Consider the following 17,956-nt stretch of genomic DNA (forward strand, 5'->3'; position numbering starts at 1 on the left):
GTTGAAATGAATGGGGAGGTCCTGACTAAAGGGCGGCACGGTGGCGCAGTGGGTAGCGCTGCTGCCTCGCAGTTGGGAGACCTGGGGACCTGGGTTCACTTCCCGGGTCCTCCCTGCGTGGAGTTTGCATGTTCTCCCCGTGTCTGCGTGGGTTTCCTCCGGGCGCTCCGGTTTCCTCCCACAGTCCAAAGACATGCAGGTTAGGTGGATTGGCGATTCTACATTGGCCCTAGTGTTTGTGTGTGTCCTGCGGTGGGTTGGCATACTGCCAGGGATTGGTCCCTGCCTTGTGCCCTGTGTTGGCTGGGATTGGCTCCAGCAGACCCCCGTGACCCTGTGTTCGGATTCAGCGGGTTGGAAAATGGATGGATGGATGGGTCCTGACTAAAGACAAAAAAAAAATGTGCGGGCTGCTGGATCAACCATTTGAGTACCCAGGTGAGGGGAGATGGCTGTAGAGAAAGCGAAGGCCATCATGGGACAGGAGGAAGGACCACAAGAAAACCAAACTGATACCGTATCTTGAGGAATGGTTAACACTTTGGTTAAACCTTCCATCTATCCATCCCCTCATTCCAGTTTAGAGCTGTGTATCTATCCTGGCTATTGGCATGAGCCAACCCTGGAAGGGATGCCAGTACATTGAAGGGCACACTCAGCCACACCATGCCAATATAGTTGCGTTAGAAAACACAAGGATCAATGGGGATCTCCACATGGACAGTGACCAGGCCAGGTTAATGGAAACTGTGAGGAAGCAGCGCTCACCACTGTGCCACTAAGGTTACATTTTTGGGACTTAATTGTTGGGTATATTGAGAGAAGGGTGCTAAGGATAGAGCTGCCAGGCAAGAGGAAAAGAGGAAAGCCTAAGAGAAGGTTTATGGATGTGGTGAGAGAGGACATGCAGGTGGTGGGTGTGACAGAACAAAATGCAGAGGACATGAAGATATGGAAGAAGATGATCCGGTGTGGTGACCCCTAATGGCAGCAGCCAAAAGAAGAAGAAGAATTGTTTAACTTCACAGGTTCCTCAGTTTGCCCCCAGTTTTGGTCCCTTAGGACCTACAAGCCTTCACCCTGTGTTTGAAGGTGCCATAGTATCCAGGAACATATCAGCTGGGACCAGACTTTTGGGAAGGATGCTGGGGTGACCTTCAGACTCGGCAGAGGATGGTAACGGGAGGGTCTGCTGCAAAGGCCTGAACCTGTTCTATTAGAGCAATTGCCGCTTTTGGCTGCCACCAGCCTGGGTTGCATTTTAACCGAATTTAGCTGCTCTTCCTCTGCTGAAGGGGAGTGGGGTGTGTCCGGTAGAAGTGGTGGAGCTCCATCCTCCGACACCCCACTCAGACCTGCAAAACAGCCTCAAACATTCAGGGGTCCTAGTGTTAGGAGAACCACGATGGCAGGGGTCCTGGTGAGGGGGGCGGGGGGGGGGGGGTGTCTATTAGAGGGGGATGAGCCTTGTCGTTTGACACTTCACTCAGATCAATCCCCTTACCCCCAAGCTTCCTTAGGGTCAGAAATCCCTCCAAAGTTAAACTAGGCTAGGATTAGGAGAACTGTGGGGGCTGGAGTACCAGCAAGGGGTCACCCATTAGAGGGGCCTGACACCCCACTCAGACACTCTGCCGGACTGAAAAGAAAATTAAAAAAATTGAGTAAATGTGGCATTTGTAAAAGATTGGACATCCATTCAGATGTAAAGCCTCAGAACTCATTAGTTCATTAGTCTGGTAATTGTCATTAGGAACTGCCTGCTGATGACGATTCCAGATCCAAATGGATCTCCCTGACTCTACAGTCACTGTGTAACACTGAACAGCCAAGAGCTCCTCACATAGGCTTGTGGGCAGCTGCTTGGCCATGGAAGCTCACTTCAAGAAGCTTCTGACGAGCAGTTTTCCTGTGCTGATGTTACTTCCAGAGGCAGTTTGGAACTCTTCTGTGAGTGATGCCACTTTGTGATTTTGGGTGGTTTACCACTTCATGGCTGATCTGTTGTTGCTCATCGATGCTCTTCCACTTCACAACAATAGCATTGACTGGGGAAGAACAGAAATTGTACATACTGACCTGTGGCAAAGGTGACATCCTATGACAGTGCCAAGTTTAAAGTCACTGAGCTCTTCAGTATGACCCGCTTTACTGCCAGTGTTTGCTACTGGAGACTATATAATAATAATAATAATATGGCTGTATGTCAAAGCTCATCACCTGTCCAACTTGAACTGCTGCTCTCCAATGCTGACTAATTTTAAATGTAATGTTTATTGTCTCGCTCTGTTCTTCATTTGCCTCATTCAGGTAGAGGGAAATTACACCTTAAACAACTTGCATCTGCTTGGGTACAGCCTGGGTGCTCATGTGGCGGGCATCGCTGGAAGCCTGACCAACAACAAAGTCAGCCGAATTACAGGTGAGCAGCAAGTCTGAAATGGCTGAACTTAGACCTACCTGTCCATGTCTTTTTATAGTGCCTTTCATATTTCTCTATCTAGATAAATCATTTTATATTTATATATTTGATAAAACCTTCCATATTTGTATAATTTATAGACCTTTTCATATCTGTTTTTATAGCATCTTTCATATCTTTGTATTATTGCCTTTCCTATCTATCTATCTATCTATCTATCTATCTATCTATCTATCTATCTATCTATCTATCTATCTATCTATTATATAGTGCCTTTCATATTGTGAACGTTGAAGTCGAAAAAAAAACGGGAAAAACATCAATTTAAAAATAAAAGCAATTTCTTTATTCTTGGTGAGTTAAAAAGACTGCGAGACTGCCCCCCCCCCCAGGTCAGTCAACTGATTTGGGTTCAGACAGACTAACTTAAAAGAAAAAAATGTTCTCTCTTTTATCACCTAGCTTATTCATTAGCCAAAGAGAGAACAGAAAAAAACTTAGCAGTTCATTCTGAGGTCATACATAGATTAGTCAAGTCAAGTCGAGCTTTATTGTCATCCTAACAATATACTTACAGTACACAGTGGGACGAAATATCGTCCTCCAGAGTCAAAAGGTGCAGTACACAAGATATAAAAAACATATACAGTATTAAGTAGTAATATACAGTATTACGGTTACATCTTAATTTATGACATACAGGAGTATACCAAAACAAAGAGCTATCAGGCACTTGCATTCCTAAGGAATATGCCCTTCTCAGTATACACACACAACACCAATTTAAGCAGTTTCTTATATTTCATTACATTAGTTATAAAGAGATTACATTCTTCTAGTTTTAATATCTTCATTAGATTATATTTGTTTGGTTAGATTAATAATCCATCCATCCATCCATCTATCCATCCATTTTCTAACCCGCTGAATCCGAACACAGGGTCACGGGGGTCTGCTGGAGCCAATCCCAGCCAACACAGGGCACAAGGCAGGAACCAATCCTGGGTAGGGTGCCAACCCACCGCAGAGATTAATAATCCTTATTTATTAATTCATAAGTGACATGTTTTCTTATAATATTAAACAAGAGTAAAGAAACGATGACATTGATTTATAATATCACAGGGTGTTCTGTTAGTATCAAGAGGTCAGCATTTTCTCATAGAAGAATGTAAGTTAATCATATAATTCTGTGCATAAGCTTAATTCTTTTTCTATCTAAATGAAGAACAAATTCATATAAAAGTAATAAATCATATAGCTCTCTGCCGCATGATCAATACAAAATACAGTCATTGGTATTTGTGAATTAAATACTTATAATCATCTGCGGTGGGCTGGTGCCCTGCCCGGGGTCTGCTTCCTGCCTTGCACCCTGTGTTGGCTGGGATTGGGTCCAGCAGACCTCCGTAACCCTGTAGTTAGGATATAGCAGGTTGGATAATGGATGGAGGGGCGGCACGGTGGCGCAGTGGGTAGCGCTGTTGCCTCGCAGTTGGGAGATCTGGGGACCTGGGTTCGATTCCCGGGTCCTCCCTGCGTGGAGTTTGCATGTTCTCCCCGTGTCTGCGTGGGTTTCCTCCGGGCGCTCCGGTTTCCTCCCACAGTCCAAAGACATGCAGGTTAGGTGGATTGGCGATTCTAAATTGGCCCTAGTGTGTGCTTGGTGTGTGGGTGTGTTTGTGTGTGTCCTGCAGTGGGTTGGCACCCTGCCCGGGATTGGTCCCTGCCGTGTACCCTGTGTTGGCTGGGATTGGTTCCAGCAGACCACCGTGATCCTGTGTTCGGATTCAGCGGGTTGGAAAATGGATGGATGGATGAATACTAATAATCATTACAGTTAATAATGTTTTTTCTTCTTTCTCAATATCAATGTATCTAAAGTAAATAGTACAATAAAGTACTACAGAACCTCGGCTCCAGCACTTTCACCCCCTCTGAATTCATACTCCGCTCACACATATTGGGAGCAATGATCAAAAAACAAGCCTGCGCCTCTGAAAGGTGCTATCAATCCAAATCGCCACCACAGTGCACTTCTCATTTTAGGTCTGGACCCTGCCGGCCCCAATTTTGAATATGCAGAGGAGAAGGTGCGTCTCTCACCTGATGATGCAAACTTCGTGGACGTGCTCCATACCTACACCCGTGGCTCTCCAGATCGCAGCATTGGCATCCAGAAACCCGTGGGCCATGTGGACATCTACCCCAATGGAGGAAGCTTCCAGCCTGGCTGCGACTTGCACAAGGCTATGCTCATGATTGCCGCCAATGGTTTTGCAGGTGAGTGAGTGCATCACAGCTACATGTTAAAGTAGAAAATAACACCCTGCTTAATCTAATTCAGATTCATGGGGTCATGGGGGGCTAGAGCCTATCCCAACAGGACTGGGTGCAACCAGGAACCAACACTGGACAGGACCCCAGTTCAGCAGAGCCATTGATTATAAAATAAGATAACATCTCAAACCAGCTTAACTCCATTCAGAGTCATGGGGGGCTGGAGCCTACCCCAGCAGTACTCTGTGCAAGACAGCCATCAGCCCTGGACAGGTGACCAGTCCATCACAGCTACATGTTAAAATATTAAAAAACACCCTGCTTAATCTAATTCAGATTCATGGGGTCCTGGGGGGCTGGAGCCACTCCCAACAGGACTGGGTTCAGGGCAGAAACCATCTCTGGATAGGACCCCAGTTCAGCAGAGCTATTGATTATAACATAAAATAACATTCACAGATCAGCTTAACTCACTTCAGAGTCATGGGGGGCTGGCGCCTACCCCAGCAGTACTCTACAGTATGTAAGGCAGCCATCATCCCTGGATGGGCGACCTGTCCATCACAGCTGATTGATCATTACAAAACATTCTTAGACCTGCATAATTCAATGTGAGGGGTGATGGAGGCTGCAGCTTACCTCCACAGCACTGAGTGCAAGGTGGGAGGAGACCCCGTAGCAAGCTCAGACTATTCCAATTGCCTGTGATCTCTTGACAGAAATGGACCAGATTGTCAAGTGCTCTCATGAACGCTCCATTCACCTGTTCATCGACTCGCTCCTGAACGAGGAAAAGCAAAGCATGGCATACCGCTGCAACGCCAAGGAGACTTTCGAGAAGGGCTTGTGCCTCAGCTGCCGTAAAAACCGCTGCAACACTCTGGGCTACGAGATCAACAAAGTGCGCAGCAAGCGCAGCAGCCGCATGTATCTGAAGACCCGCGAGGTGATGCCTTACAAAGGTGAGCGGTGGGCTGGCACGACCAAAGTAGACGGGTCCGCTGGGCACCGACTCCTGAGGTGACGCCCCTTTCTGTGTCTCTCCACAGTTTTCCATTATCAGTTGAAGGTCCACTTCTTCAGTCAAGAGAACATCACCTTCACAGACCAGCCGGTTCAAGTGTCCCTGTATGGCACCCATGATGAGGCCCAGAACATCGCGCTTGTCCTGTGAGTATTGCTCAAGAGTCCGGTCGGGGTTTTGGACACTGACGCTCTTATGATTAAAATGTGAGAAGGTGTAATTTAGGTGAAATGGCGCCCATCCATGTTGTGGTGTCTGGTATGGTGGCTTAAAGAATGACAGCCGACACCAGCAAGTGAGAAATCGGGCCTGGAGGGATCTACTGGTCCATCAAAGGGCAGACTCACATTCACATACAACCGGCCACACTGGCCATTACAGGGTGCATTCACACACACACACAAACACCCACACACACTCACTTTTGATTTTAATAAAGCACAAGAGAAATCGGAAAGAGTTGGGGAACTACCCCGTATATGGAAGAAGAAGTTGAGCAATCTCTAAGGACTGAGACAAGTACCATATGACTGGACTGAGCAAATAAGTTTTACTGATTGAATTTATAGCAGGAACACAGGAAGGGCGTATTTACAGGACAGGAAGTGGAGTGAGGTCATCTGTGGATGCCGGGAGTGAGGTCATGGACAGGCGGAAGTAAGATATTTAGTTGGACTTCTCCTCAGAGGGTCTGTGGGGAGAGAAGAAGAGGCATTAATACACAGTGCCAATCCTCGGTCCGACTTGTTGATATCCTGATTTGAACCCTTTGACTGCCTCCCAAGCATACCTGTGTGACACTCTCAATCACTGGGCACACTCACACCAGCTAATGCACTATTGTCACTCTTCTGAGGAGACATGCAGTTACACATTACAGTAAAGTTGATCTTAAATTAGCTTCACAGAGGAAATTCACATACTGTACACCCACTTACATCAGTCCATCAGGAGACACACACACACAAACACACACCAGCTCACTCCATTCATGATAGCTCACTTAGACAAGTCCATCCCAGAGGAGCCCCCCCCCCCCTAAAAATTACTCCATCCATCACAGGGTACAGCCATCCATTCACACAAGTCTATCAGAGTGCACGCTCATCAGGTTCGTCTTAACGCATGGGTACGCTGGGCAGTTGCCCGGGGGCACCACAAGCATAGGGGCCCACGTTGTTTCTGATGCCTATGTATGTTTCTGTTTTGATATCAAAACAGGGGCCCAGGTGCTCTACTTTGCCCCGGGGGCTATGATTCTGTTAAGATGGCCCTGATGCTCATAGTCATCCAGTCATACTTGTATCAGTGGCACACTTAAATACACACTCACAGCAACTCACTCCATCCATCACAGAGCAGAAAAACACACACATCTACTCACACCAGTCTATCTGAGTTTACACCAGTCCATCACAGCCCACCAAAGCAGCCACCCACACTGCAGATCACAATATTCATCCTGTGACACACTCTTCTACTTATACCAGCCTATCACAAGGTGTCCTCACACTCCCTTTCTCCTTACTTCACAATCATTCAATTACACCAGTCCACCAAAGTCCAACAAAACACACACACACACTCCAAATCACTGTTTCCATTATGCAAAACTCACACACACACTTATCCAGTTACACCGGTGTATTTGAGGATTTACTCACGCCGCCTTACTCCATCCATCAGAGTTCACAATCACACTGAATTACACCAGTCCATCAAAGACCACCAAAGCACCCACCCACACACACACTCCAAATCATAATATCCATCCTACGACACATTCACACTCGTCCACTTACACCGGTGTATTTCAGGATTTACTCACACCTCCTTACTCCATCCATCTGAGTTCGCAGTCACACTCAATTACATCAGTCTGTCACAGCCCACCAAAACACCCACACACACACACACACTCTAAATCACACAATCCATTATACAACACACTCACATTTCTCCACTGACACCAGTCTGTCACAGGATGTACTTGCACCTCCTTACTCCATCCATCAGAATGGACAATCACACTCAGTTACAGTCCATCACAGCTCCCCAAAACACACACACACACACTCCAAGTCACTGTTTCCATTGTACAATGCTATCACACTCGCACTCACACTCATCCATTTTCACCAACCCATCACAGAATTTACTTGCACCTCCTCACTCCTTACTTCACAATCACACTCAGTTACAGTCCATCACAGCTCCCCAAAACACACACACACACACTCCAAGTCACTGTTTCCATTGTACAATGCTATCACACTCGCACTCACACTCATCCATTTTCACCAACCCATCACAGAATTTACTTGCACCTCCTTACTCCTTACTTCACAATCACACTCATTTACAGTCCACCAAAGTCCACCAAAACACACACACACTCCAAATCACTGTTTCCATTATGCAAAGCTCACACACACACTTATCCAGTTACACCGGTGTATTTGAGGATTTACTCACGCTGCCTTACTCCATCCATCAGAGTTCACAATCACACTGAATTACACCAGTCCATCAAAGACCACCAAAGCACCCAACCACACACACACACACCAAATCATAATATCCATCCTACGACACATTCACACTCGTCCACTTACACCGGTGTATTTCAGGATTTACTCACACCTCCTTACTCCATCCATCTGAGTTCGCAGTCACACTCAATTACACCAGTCTGTCACAGCCCACCAAAACACCCACACACACACACTCTAAATCACACAATCCATTATACAACACACTCACATTTCTCCACTGTCACCAGTCTATCACAGAATGTACTTGCACCTCCTTACTCCATCCATCAGAATGGACAATCACACTCAGTTATAGTCCATCACAGCTCCCCAAAACACACACACACACACACTCCAAATCACTGTTTCCATTGTACAACGCTATCACACTCGCACTCACACTCATCCACTTTCACCAACTCATCACAGAATTTACTTGCACCTCCTTACTCCTTACTTCACAATCACACTCGGTTACAGTCCATCAAAGCCCACCAAAGCCCACAAAAGCACACACACACACTCCAAATCACTGTTTCCATTATACGATGTGCTCACACTCACACTCATCCACTTACACTAGCCTATCACAGACCTCCTTACTCCTTACTTCACAGTCACACTCAATTACACCAGTCTATCAAAGCCCACCAAAGCACACATGCACACACACTCCAAATCACTATTTCTCATTGTGACAAACTCCACACAGAGCCGTAGAAAGGTTTGGAGAAGCCACTCGTCTATTAATTTCCTGGCTGCAAATTGTAAATAAATGACAGCACTTATGCGAACTAGTAGTCCAAAACAGAACTGAGTGAATAGGGGAAAGGTGAAGGGTTTTAAAGGTCAGGATAGGAAGTGACATCAGAGGGGCCGGGATCGGAAGGGTCTTCATCCATAGGCTCTAACCTGGACATGACATCAAGGGGGCCGGAAGCAGAAAGATCTTCATCTATAGGTTCAGACCTGGAAGTGACATCAACAGGGCCAGGTGGAATTTCCCGTGAATGGTCTGCAGGAAAGCAAGAAAAAAGAATCAGTGCACTCTGCCACGTCCCGGTCAGATTTGGAATTGCCCTCACTCAAGCCCTTTAGCTGCCTTCCATGCTCACGTGTGTGACACCTTATACAATGCACTTGCACTCATCCATTTACTCCAGTCTATCCACACTTCCGGACGCCAATCATCAGAGTTCACAATCACACTCAATTACACCAATCCGTCACAACCCAACTTCCCACTCTGAATCACTTCCTCCATCATAGAGTGGATTCACATGCATCTTCTCACACTAGCCTAACGCAGGGTATACTTGCCCCACCTCACTCCATCTCTCATAGGTTACAATCACACTCACTCACACCAGGCCATCACAGTCCAAACTCTGAATCACACTCTCTCTCCATCATAGAGCACCTACATAAAACTCACACCAGCCCATCACAGGGCACTCACACACAGATCTGAATCAACTCAATCCATCAAATCACAGTGCACACTCACACTCACATCAGTAGCACACTTAAAGACACACTCACACTAACTAACTCCATCTTGAATCTTGAATCACAACAACACAACACAACACACAAATCCATTATTTATAAATGACTGTCCAGCACAGGGCACACCCTAACCCACAACCACACCATTGCACATCAGTCCACCATGGTGTCACTCAGGCCCACTCTGTCACTGGGCAAACTCACATTTACTCACACCAATCCAGAACATGGCACACAGTTACAAATACGTACTCATGAAGGCCAGTCCAGTACACTCTCACACATTCACACTGACTTATACGTGGGGCACACTCACCAGCCCGCCATTAACTAACATGCACGCTTTTGGCAAGTGGGAGTAAACCCAACGTTCAAACTCTATACAGAATGTGATTTTGGTCAATGGAGATGTGAAGCAGCAGTGTTGACCCTAAGACCACCAGGCCTGCCAAAGATGTAATCATATAAATCATAGAGAGAGACCCACTGGAGTTGATTGAGAATCAACATCCATTTTCTTTTTCTGCTTCACAGACCAAAACTCTCAGCCAACAAGACCTTCTCCTTCCTGGTGACTACTGACATCAACATCGGAGACCTTCTGATGGTAAAGCTCATGTGGGAGAAGGACTCCTATTTCAGCTGGACTGACTGGTGGAAGGGTTACAAGTTCAACATTCGCAAGATCAGAGTGAAAGCTGGAGAGACCCAGGCCAAGTGCGTACCCCTTACCCACCGTAGAGCCTCTGTTCTCACTCATGACAGGCACACTAAACCCTTTGTGTTCTTCCTTACAGGATGACATTCAGCGCCAAGGATGGCGAGATGGCCGCCTTAGTAAGAGGAGGTGAATTTGTGGATTTTGTGAAATCTAAAGAAGACCAAGCAAGCAAAAGACACGCAAGGTACGTCTGCTAAGAAAGTGGCCGTTGACTTTCGCAGGTTCACAACGTCACATTTTATGGATTTAGCTGATGTTGTATTCGGATAAAAGGAATTTGTTGTATGCAGTAATTCTACATTCATCAGGTGGCTAAATGAGTCACACATTAGAATCAGTGAGGACTGAACCGGCTAACTTGTGCTCCACAGTCCAACACATCAGCCACTAGGGGGCCACCCAAATAAGCGACATTGATTTTATATAGTGCCTTTTTATGATCAACTATATCCAAAGTGCAGAGCTATAATGCATATTTTACTGTATAATGTTTTAAAATTGGAATACAATTATGGTAAGTGAGTTGCCCAAGGCCCCAACAGTGAATCAAGCACACCCCCTTAATTATACAGTATATAGTGCCTTTCATAAACAGACATTAGTCCTAGGAGGATTATACAAGTACCTGGTTATACTGCCATTGTGTTTATATACCTGCGATGTTAAATTCTGTTAAATAACAGAAGTGAGTTGGCATTGTGTTCTCTATAGGGAGGCACCATTTACAGTTGCAAGTGGCCCCCATTTCTAACTTAACTGTGTGACGCTGAGTCACTTAACCTGCAAAGTTTGGCAGGTTAGTGAAAGTTTGGACCCTTATGGAGTCACTGAATTTACTAAGAGTCTAATGGTAGAAACACAAATGAGTGGCACTGTAGCGTTAAGTGTCTTGGGATGGCAATCCTTGCACAAGGGTGCCATATAATGTAAAGATGTTTCTTTGATTGTTTCAGACTCTTCCTTTTTGTCTTATTCTGATTAAATGGTCTACTGACATAATGAGTTTTCCATTCTTAATTCAATAGTCAGCTTTCTCTTTATTCTCTTGTAGACGACATGGACACCGAAGATCTAAAAACCCTTGGAAGTCAAACAGTGACTGAAGAACAAATACAGACTGTCGTCGATGGACAATGACACAGTATATTTATATTTATATACATGCCTGCCCAGTGCTTGTATATGCATCCCAGACTTCAAGGATCAACTTGGAAATCCATATTTGGGATAAAAACCTCTTCTAGCACTTGTCACCTAGCGAAGACATCAGCTCAGCTCAGTTCTTTTGGTTGGTTTCTGATATTCATCTTGGTGAACTGTATCTACTTCCATCCTTTGTCTCATACTGTGTTGGGCCAAGGTCAACATGGCCTTCACTTCAGCAACTGGAGGCTGCCAGGCTGGTAGGCATCTTGGCATCCTGTTTTTAACAATTTCCAACATATTTTTTTGAGGATGATATACACCGGGATAATGTTTCAAGAAGAAGACCCATCATTAGCTTGGACAGATGCTCAGCAGCGTTCCTCTGTGGTTTCTGTTTTCTTGAGTCTGGGATCCCCAACTTGTTATCCAGGCTCAGCTGCCTTTTTGAATTAATTTCTATTTGACAGAAGTTGACTTACGGGACTCTGCCATAAACTGAGTAACAGCAGGGTGATGGCCGTCCTTCCTTTGTAAGATGTGAGTGCAGCTTCATGGCTTAGGGTGCTATTTACCATAGCACATTAACATTTTAAAGTATATACATAATGTGTATAGTGTGTGTGTGTGTATATGTACAGTATAATATATATATATATATATATGTGTATATGTACGGTATATACAGTATATATATGATTTGCTTGATGCAACTGGGAGGACCTGGCAGACCACAAGCATTATCTGTTACGTGACCAGCCAAATAAGACTGCAATTCAGACCTATGGAGATATATATATATATATATATATATATATACTGTACAGTATATCTCTCTATTATAATGAAAAAATCTTGGGAGGAGAGACGAGATGTGATTTTCTCAGAGAGACGCTTTCACATCCCGCGAGACGAGACTTTGTGCCAAGAGATTTAACCACGCCCAGGGCCGGAAATAAAAGACAAAGAGTAGATGACAAAGTAGAACGTCGTAACAATTCCAAAAATGTTGGCGCGACTTACATGCAGAGCAGGTTAGAGATTATGAAAGTACTAAAATTTGAAAGTCTCAGAGAAATGATAGTAAAGATCACATTAGCGCAAACAAATGGAAATTATTACTCGGTGAAATAACAGAACAGTGAAAAGAGATTAATATATTGTTTGGATTTAAACTTTAAGTTAGAGATTTGTAGATCGTCTAATTCATGTTGCCATCAGGGAAACGTACTGTTTTTTCCCAATGAAGGGGAGTATCCATGAGAATTGAAAGATTTGTTGTTTGGTGAAAGTGAAATCCACATACGCTGTCACGCTTGAGTCACAGAGTTGCACAGACCCACAGGATATTTTAGAGACAGAATCGTTATTCAGCCACTTCAAACAAACATAAGTCTCTTTCAGTAGTGAATTGAGCTCAGTGTGTAGTCGGAGGGGACAGTTCCGTCTCTCAAAGGAATAGAAAATCTTCCTCTTCATAGGGGCGCGCCTCGGGAGCGGGACCCCCCACAGGAGCAGAGGATATTTGGGGGAGAAGAGAGGCAAGACAAGAGAGAGACAAGACAGGCTTTTACAGTAAATGTTCAAAGCGCCATGCAAGATGCAGATCACGCGGCACGGCAGCAGCAGCAAGCCAGCAGCTGATCGAGCAAAGAGGAGGTAAAAAAAAAAACACCGCAGTGTTTCCTTGGGGTGCGTTCAACTCCCCTCTTCACAACGTGAGCAGCAGAGACATGAAGTGGCTGGCATGTAGCACAGGCCGGGGAGGGGGGTTGGTGAGTGAAGGGAGCAGGGGGCAAAGCCCCCTAGTGTGTATACTGTTCAGTATATAATACACATACACATACAGTCACATGCCACTTTACAGCTCCACTTGGTACTGGCCATGTGTTCATTTGTCAAATTGGCGGTATGTCGTTCAGGTCATTCCAATTAACGTTCTGTAGGTCACTGATACGCATACTTTGCTGGTATGGAGAACACAAACCACTCTTCATGTCTAACTGTCTGCACGTCAGGTCCTTGTAAGGCAGGGCCCCTTTTAACAGCATTATAGGCCACCGGCAACTGCCCAGTGTGCCCATGCGTTAAGATGGCCCTGTTGTAAGGAAGTGTTTTTCAAGCACTGGGCTGTCACAGGTTGCAATCACTGGTTCAAAAGTAAGTTACAGTGGACCATGTGTGGCTCATGGTGGGTTGCCTAAATAATTGACAGCGATGTGCCATATATTTTAGTGTTTCTATGAGAGTTTGTTACACCAAGGAAGAGCCCCAATTGCATTTATTTCACCAAGGGGGCAGTTCACATTTGCTGCTAGTGGGTTGTCAATGAATTTAAAAAGGCAAAACTGGGGTGCAGGACCATAAAGGTTGAGAAACACTGATGTAAGGAAGATGATGTGGACTGAATGCCTACAAATTAGCCTCATGGAGCAAAACAAACCTTAAAGGACCCTCTAAGAGTCAGAAAACATAGGAGACCCTGTGAAATAATAATAATAATTATGATAAATAGTGCGGCTGGTTTTGGCAATTTCTAGAGCATTATTACCCTTTTGTTTTCATATGGCCCTTGGCCATAAGTATGAATCAGCTCAAATCAGTTGGCAATAATTGGCACTTGACTATATATATATATATATATATATATATATATATATATATATATATTATATGCAGTATACTATATATAATGTAAAATGACACACAGAGCACAGATAAAGAGCTTGGGTACCACCTTGGTAACCCCGTATAATCTTGACAGTTTTTTGTGTAAATCGACACACAGATAGTTGCGGGAATGTCTTTACAGACACGAGTCCAAACAGAGCTGACGTAAGTAACTGGTTTGCCGGTTTATGAAGGTAGGAAGGGGCGGGTCCAGGAGGACGGACACCAGAGATGACATCAGTGATGGTAGGGCAGCCAATCACCAGGTCTGCAGAGGGAGAAAGAGAAAAGGGATCAGAGAACAGCGCCAACCCCTGGCTCAATGGGTAATTACATTTACTAGAGCCCTTTAGCTGTCTTCCAACCGCACACATGTGACAATACATATATGTTATATATCTAGTATACTGTATATAAATATGAAAACACTATTCCCTATACTGTATATACTTTTAAATGTTAATCTAACAATTTAACAATGACAAATATGTTATGAAGGTCATTTATTTATTTATGTTTCTTTTAGACACACTGACAATAACTTGTTTTTTTTTTTACCCCTGGGTCTGCACTTTTTCAATCCAATTGCGATTCTCTTTACTCCTTCTATTTGACTGCTCAGAACGCTCTAACCAAATGACAGTATATTCCAGTTTTGATTTTATTTCCTAACCTATCGTGGAAAATTGTACAAATGCAATTACGTTTTAATCGAAATCAATCTTCTCATGCCACCAGCAAACTTGATAAATTGCAAAAGAATGACTTGCATATTTTCTCTATTTATTCTTCTGCCATTTTGTATTTTTCATTTTTTATATTTTGGTGGTCTCGTGCCACTCCGTTGTGTCATGTAGAAATGCTGTGAATTTAATCAAAGCCAATCTGGTGTATGCAAAGTTGAGTTAAGGAGCTGGGTTTTAATTTAATTTTTTAATTTTAATTTTTAACTTTCGAATCGCTAGTATTAATTTTAATATATATTTAGAAGGACAAACATGAATATGTTGATCATTTTATACTTGTATGGTGGTGATGTTGTTTCCTCAGATTTCATTTATATACTTACAGCAGTATTTTCAAATTGATGTTAAATATTAGTGACGTGAATTCACCTTAATTGTACACTCCAGGTGTGAGAATCTGCAACACCGCCAGCAGTTCCAGAAAAGTCCACCGTCCCCAGTGTGTTCTTTTAGTATCCACTGAGTGTTTAGTTGGTTCACAGGCAGCACTTCCACACGTGAATCTTTAGTGTTCGATGGCAACGACACCACTTCCTCTTAAAACATCAGAACACACACAATGGACGACACTGCTTTAGAAACTGGCATTTTTTAACTTGCCTAGTGCACTCTCCAGCGTTTTTATGTTTAAAAATTAAAAGCGTCATAAATGTTTCATAAAAGCAAAATCCAGCAGAAGTCGTTTTTCCGTTTTCCCAGAAACATTCATCCATTTTTGAAATGCTTTAATTCTATTATCAAATCACAGAGATTTAGCTGGCAAATGGGTGTAGTGAAATCTCTTGTCCAGCCCGTCAATCCATCGGAGGGCACACTCGCTTATAATTGCCCACCTATAAAGTTTTGCTAAACGGCCAATTCTTGTGATTTAGGATTACGTGGTAACTGGGGGTATGTGAAGAAATTTCACACGGCACCACAGAAAACGTGGCCTCCGCGTGGACATAGGACTCTGCAGAGCAGCCATGCCAACATCTGAGCATTCGTATCGACGCCTGGTGGACACAGCATTGCTGCGTCAGAAGTGGTTAGGGTCAGGACTGGATTAGGGTTCGACGATCATTTCTCATGATTTTTTTGCACAGTATCTTGTAAAAGTATTTCTGTCTTCTTGAAGGATGTCACAAGATGGTGGTCAACTCACAGCACATCCCGATTCAAGGCAAGCAGCATTCTTCTGGGTGCTAAGCCAATGTCACGTTACACGACTGCCAGACTGTGTCAAATTACTCGGATCGAAATAGCGGGGTATGTCAAATGAGACAACTGCGCGAAGACTTTCCGGCACAGTTTTATGTTTCCAAAGCATGGCGAGTTTGTCCCTTTTTCTGACAGCTAATAACATGCTGCTGGATCAAACGGGTACGATGGGTTCAGTCACAGTCTCTGCCCTCCTTATTCCTGCTTTTTTCATTCTGCCGTGGTATGTAAAACACAACTCATCAGACAGTCGAGTCTCTTTTCTGTTTTGCGAAGTCCAAATCCCCCGTGTTCCTTCTTCCTCGCTGCCACGTTATATGCCTTGTACTTCCGTGCGAGTGCTCATTAGTCGTTAGAGCCCACCCTACGACTTGTTTGATTTTGAAACACAACAAGCAGGCTGTCTGGGAGCTCCAAGCAGGCCCTCTTCAGTTACTTAGGTGGTGTGAACATTCGAGAAATACCCGAGCAGGGCTTTGAATTGTCCTCTTTTTTATTTTCTTGTTATCTTTTCTTTAGTCCTGTGGTGGGTTGGCACCCTGCCCAGGACTGGTTCCTGCCTTGTGCCCTGTGTTGGCTGGGATTGGCTCCAGCGGACCCCCGTGACCCTGTGTTCGGATTCAGCGGGTTGGAAAATGGATGGATGGATTGATCTTTTCTTTACTCAGCACCCCATATAGACTTTTGGATCAGTCTGTTACTTAGATATATATATATATATATATATATATATATATATATATATATATATATATATATATATATATATATATATATATTTATGTGGAAATATATGGGACAAATTTGCTCCATACTGTGAACTCTTATTACTGAAGACGGGCTGTGCTTTGTGGGGCGAGTTTTAGCACAAATGGAGCTTCCATGTTCTGGGTTGGTAAGCTTTGCTGTTCTAAGCAAATGTTTTGTCTGTTCAAACTGTTTATGAAATAAATGCACTGTGACCAAAAAAATGTCTGCTTTCTTGTTATTTGTTTTCAATATGCCTTCCTGTTACATAATGGGTATCATTTTAAAAAACAAAATGTGCTTTATTACGCGACAGACACCTTCATCCATGGTGACTTGGATCATTTGAGACACAGTGCCCTCCATAATGTATGGGATTGATTTGCCTCTCTGCTCCACAGTTTAAAGCAGGGGTCCTCAGTCACGGTCCTGGAGGGCCGCAGTGGCTACGGGTTTTCATTCCAGCCAGCGTCCTAATTAGAACTCGGGCCTTGCTGATAATGAAAGCTGCTGTTTAACTCTATGCCTTGTTAGTGCCTTTATTCATCAAAGACAAATCTGAGTCACTTTATAGATCAGAGGTCCTCAATTACTGGCCTGGAGGTCTGCTGTGGCTGCAGGTTTTCACTTTAACCAAGTTCTTAATTAGAACCCTTTTATTTACTACTAAAGCAATATGTTTTTTGGGCTTAATTTTAGTTCTCTTGCCTGTTACCATTCAGAACCCTTAATTGCCTATTTTAGATTCTAGCAGCTGCATTTAACTTTTAATTAATAATGAGATGCAGATAACCAATAAACCAGCAGCTCTCCAGCTCACATGCTTACCATGAAGTATCTGTGATAAAAAATGTTTAGAAATGAATGAGAGGAGAATTGGAAGGAGCACTAAGTTTAAATCTATTCTGGTCCACAAAACACTTGGATTTTGGTCTCAGAGAAGGAAACTCTACAGTGCAA

General features: G+C 44.0%; 1 protein-coding gene across 1 annotated transcript in view; it reads left to right on the plus strand.

Annotated features, from left to right (window-relative positions):
- The window catches only part of lpl (lipoprotein lipase), a 31,428-nt gene extending 14,208 nt beyond the window's left edge, over positions 1-17,220 (plus strand). The window contains exons 4-10 of the mRNA XM_028816523.2: positions 2,311-2,422; positions 4,472-4,705; positions 5,422-5,664; positions 5,752-5,872; positions 10,304-10,486; positions 10,567-10,674; positions 11,542-17,220. Coding sequence (XP_028672356.1) covers positions 2,311-2,422; positions 4,472-4,705; positions 5,422-5,664; positions 5,752-5,872; positions 10,304-10,486; positions 10,567-10,674; positions 11,542-11,593 — 1,053 coding nt within the window. The 3' untranslated portion in view covers positions 11,594-17,220. The remainder of the gene's footprint in view (positions 1-2,310; positions 2,423-4,471; positions 4,706-5,421; positions 5,665-5,751; positions 5,873-10,303; positions 10,487-10,566; positions 10,675-11,541) is intronic.
- The last annotated feature ends 736 nt before the right edge of the window (positions 17,221-17,956 follow it).

Source organism: Erpetoichthys calabaricus, chromosome 12, assembly GCF_900747795.2.
Source record: "Erpetoichthys calabaricus chromosome 12, fErpCal1.3, whole genome shotgun sequence".
NCBI classification, from domain to species: domain Eukaryota; kingdom Metazoa; phylum Chordata; class Cladistia; order Polypteriformes; family Polypteridae; genus Erpetoichthys; species Erpetoichthys calabaricus.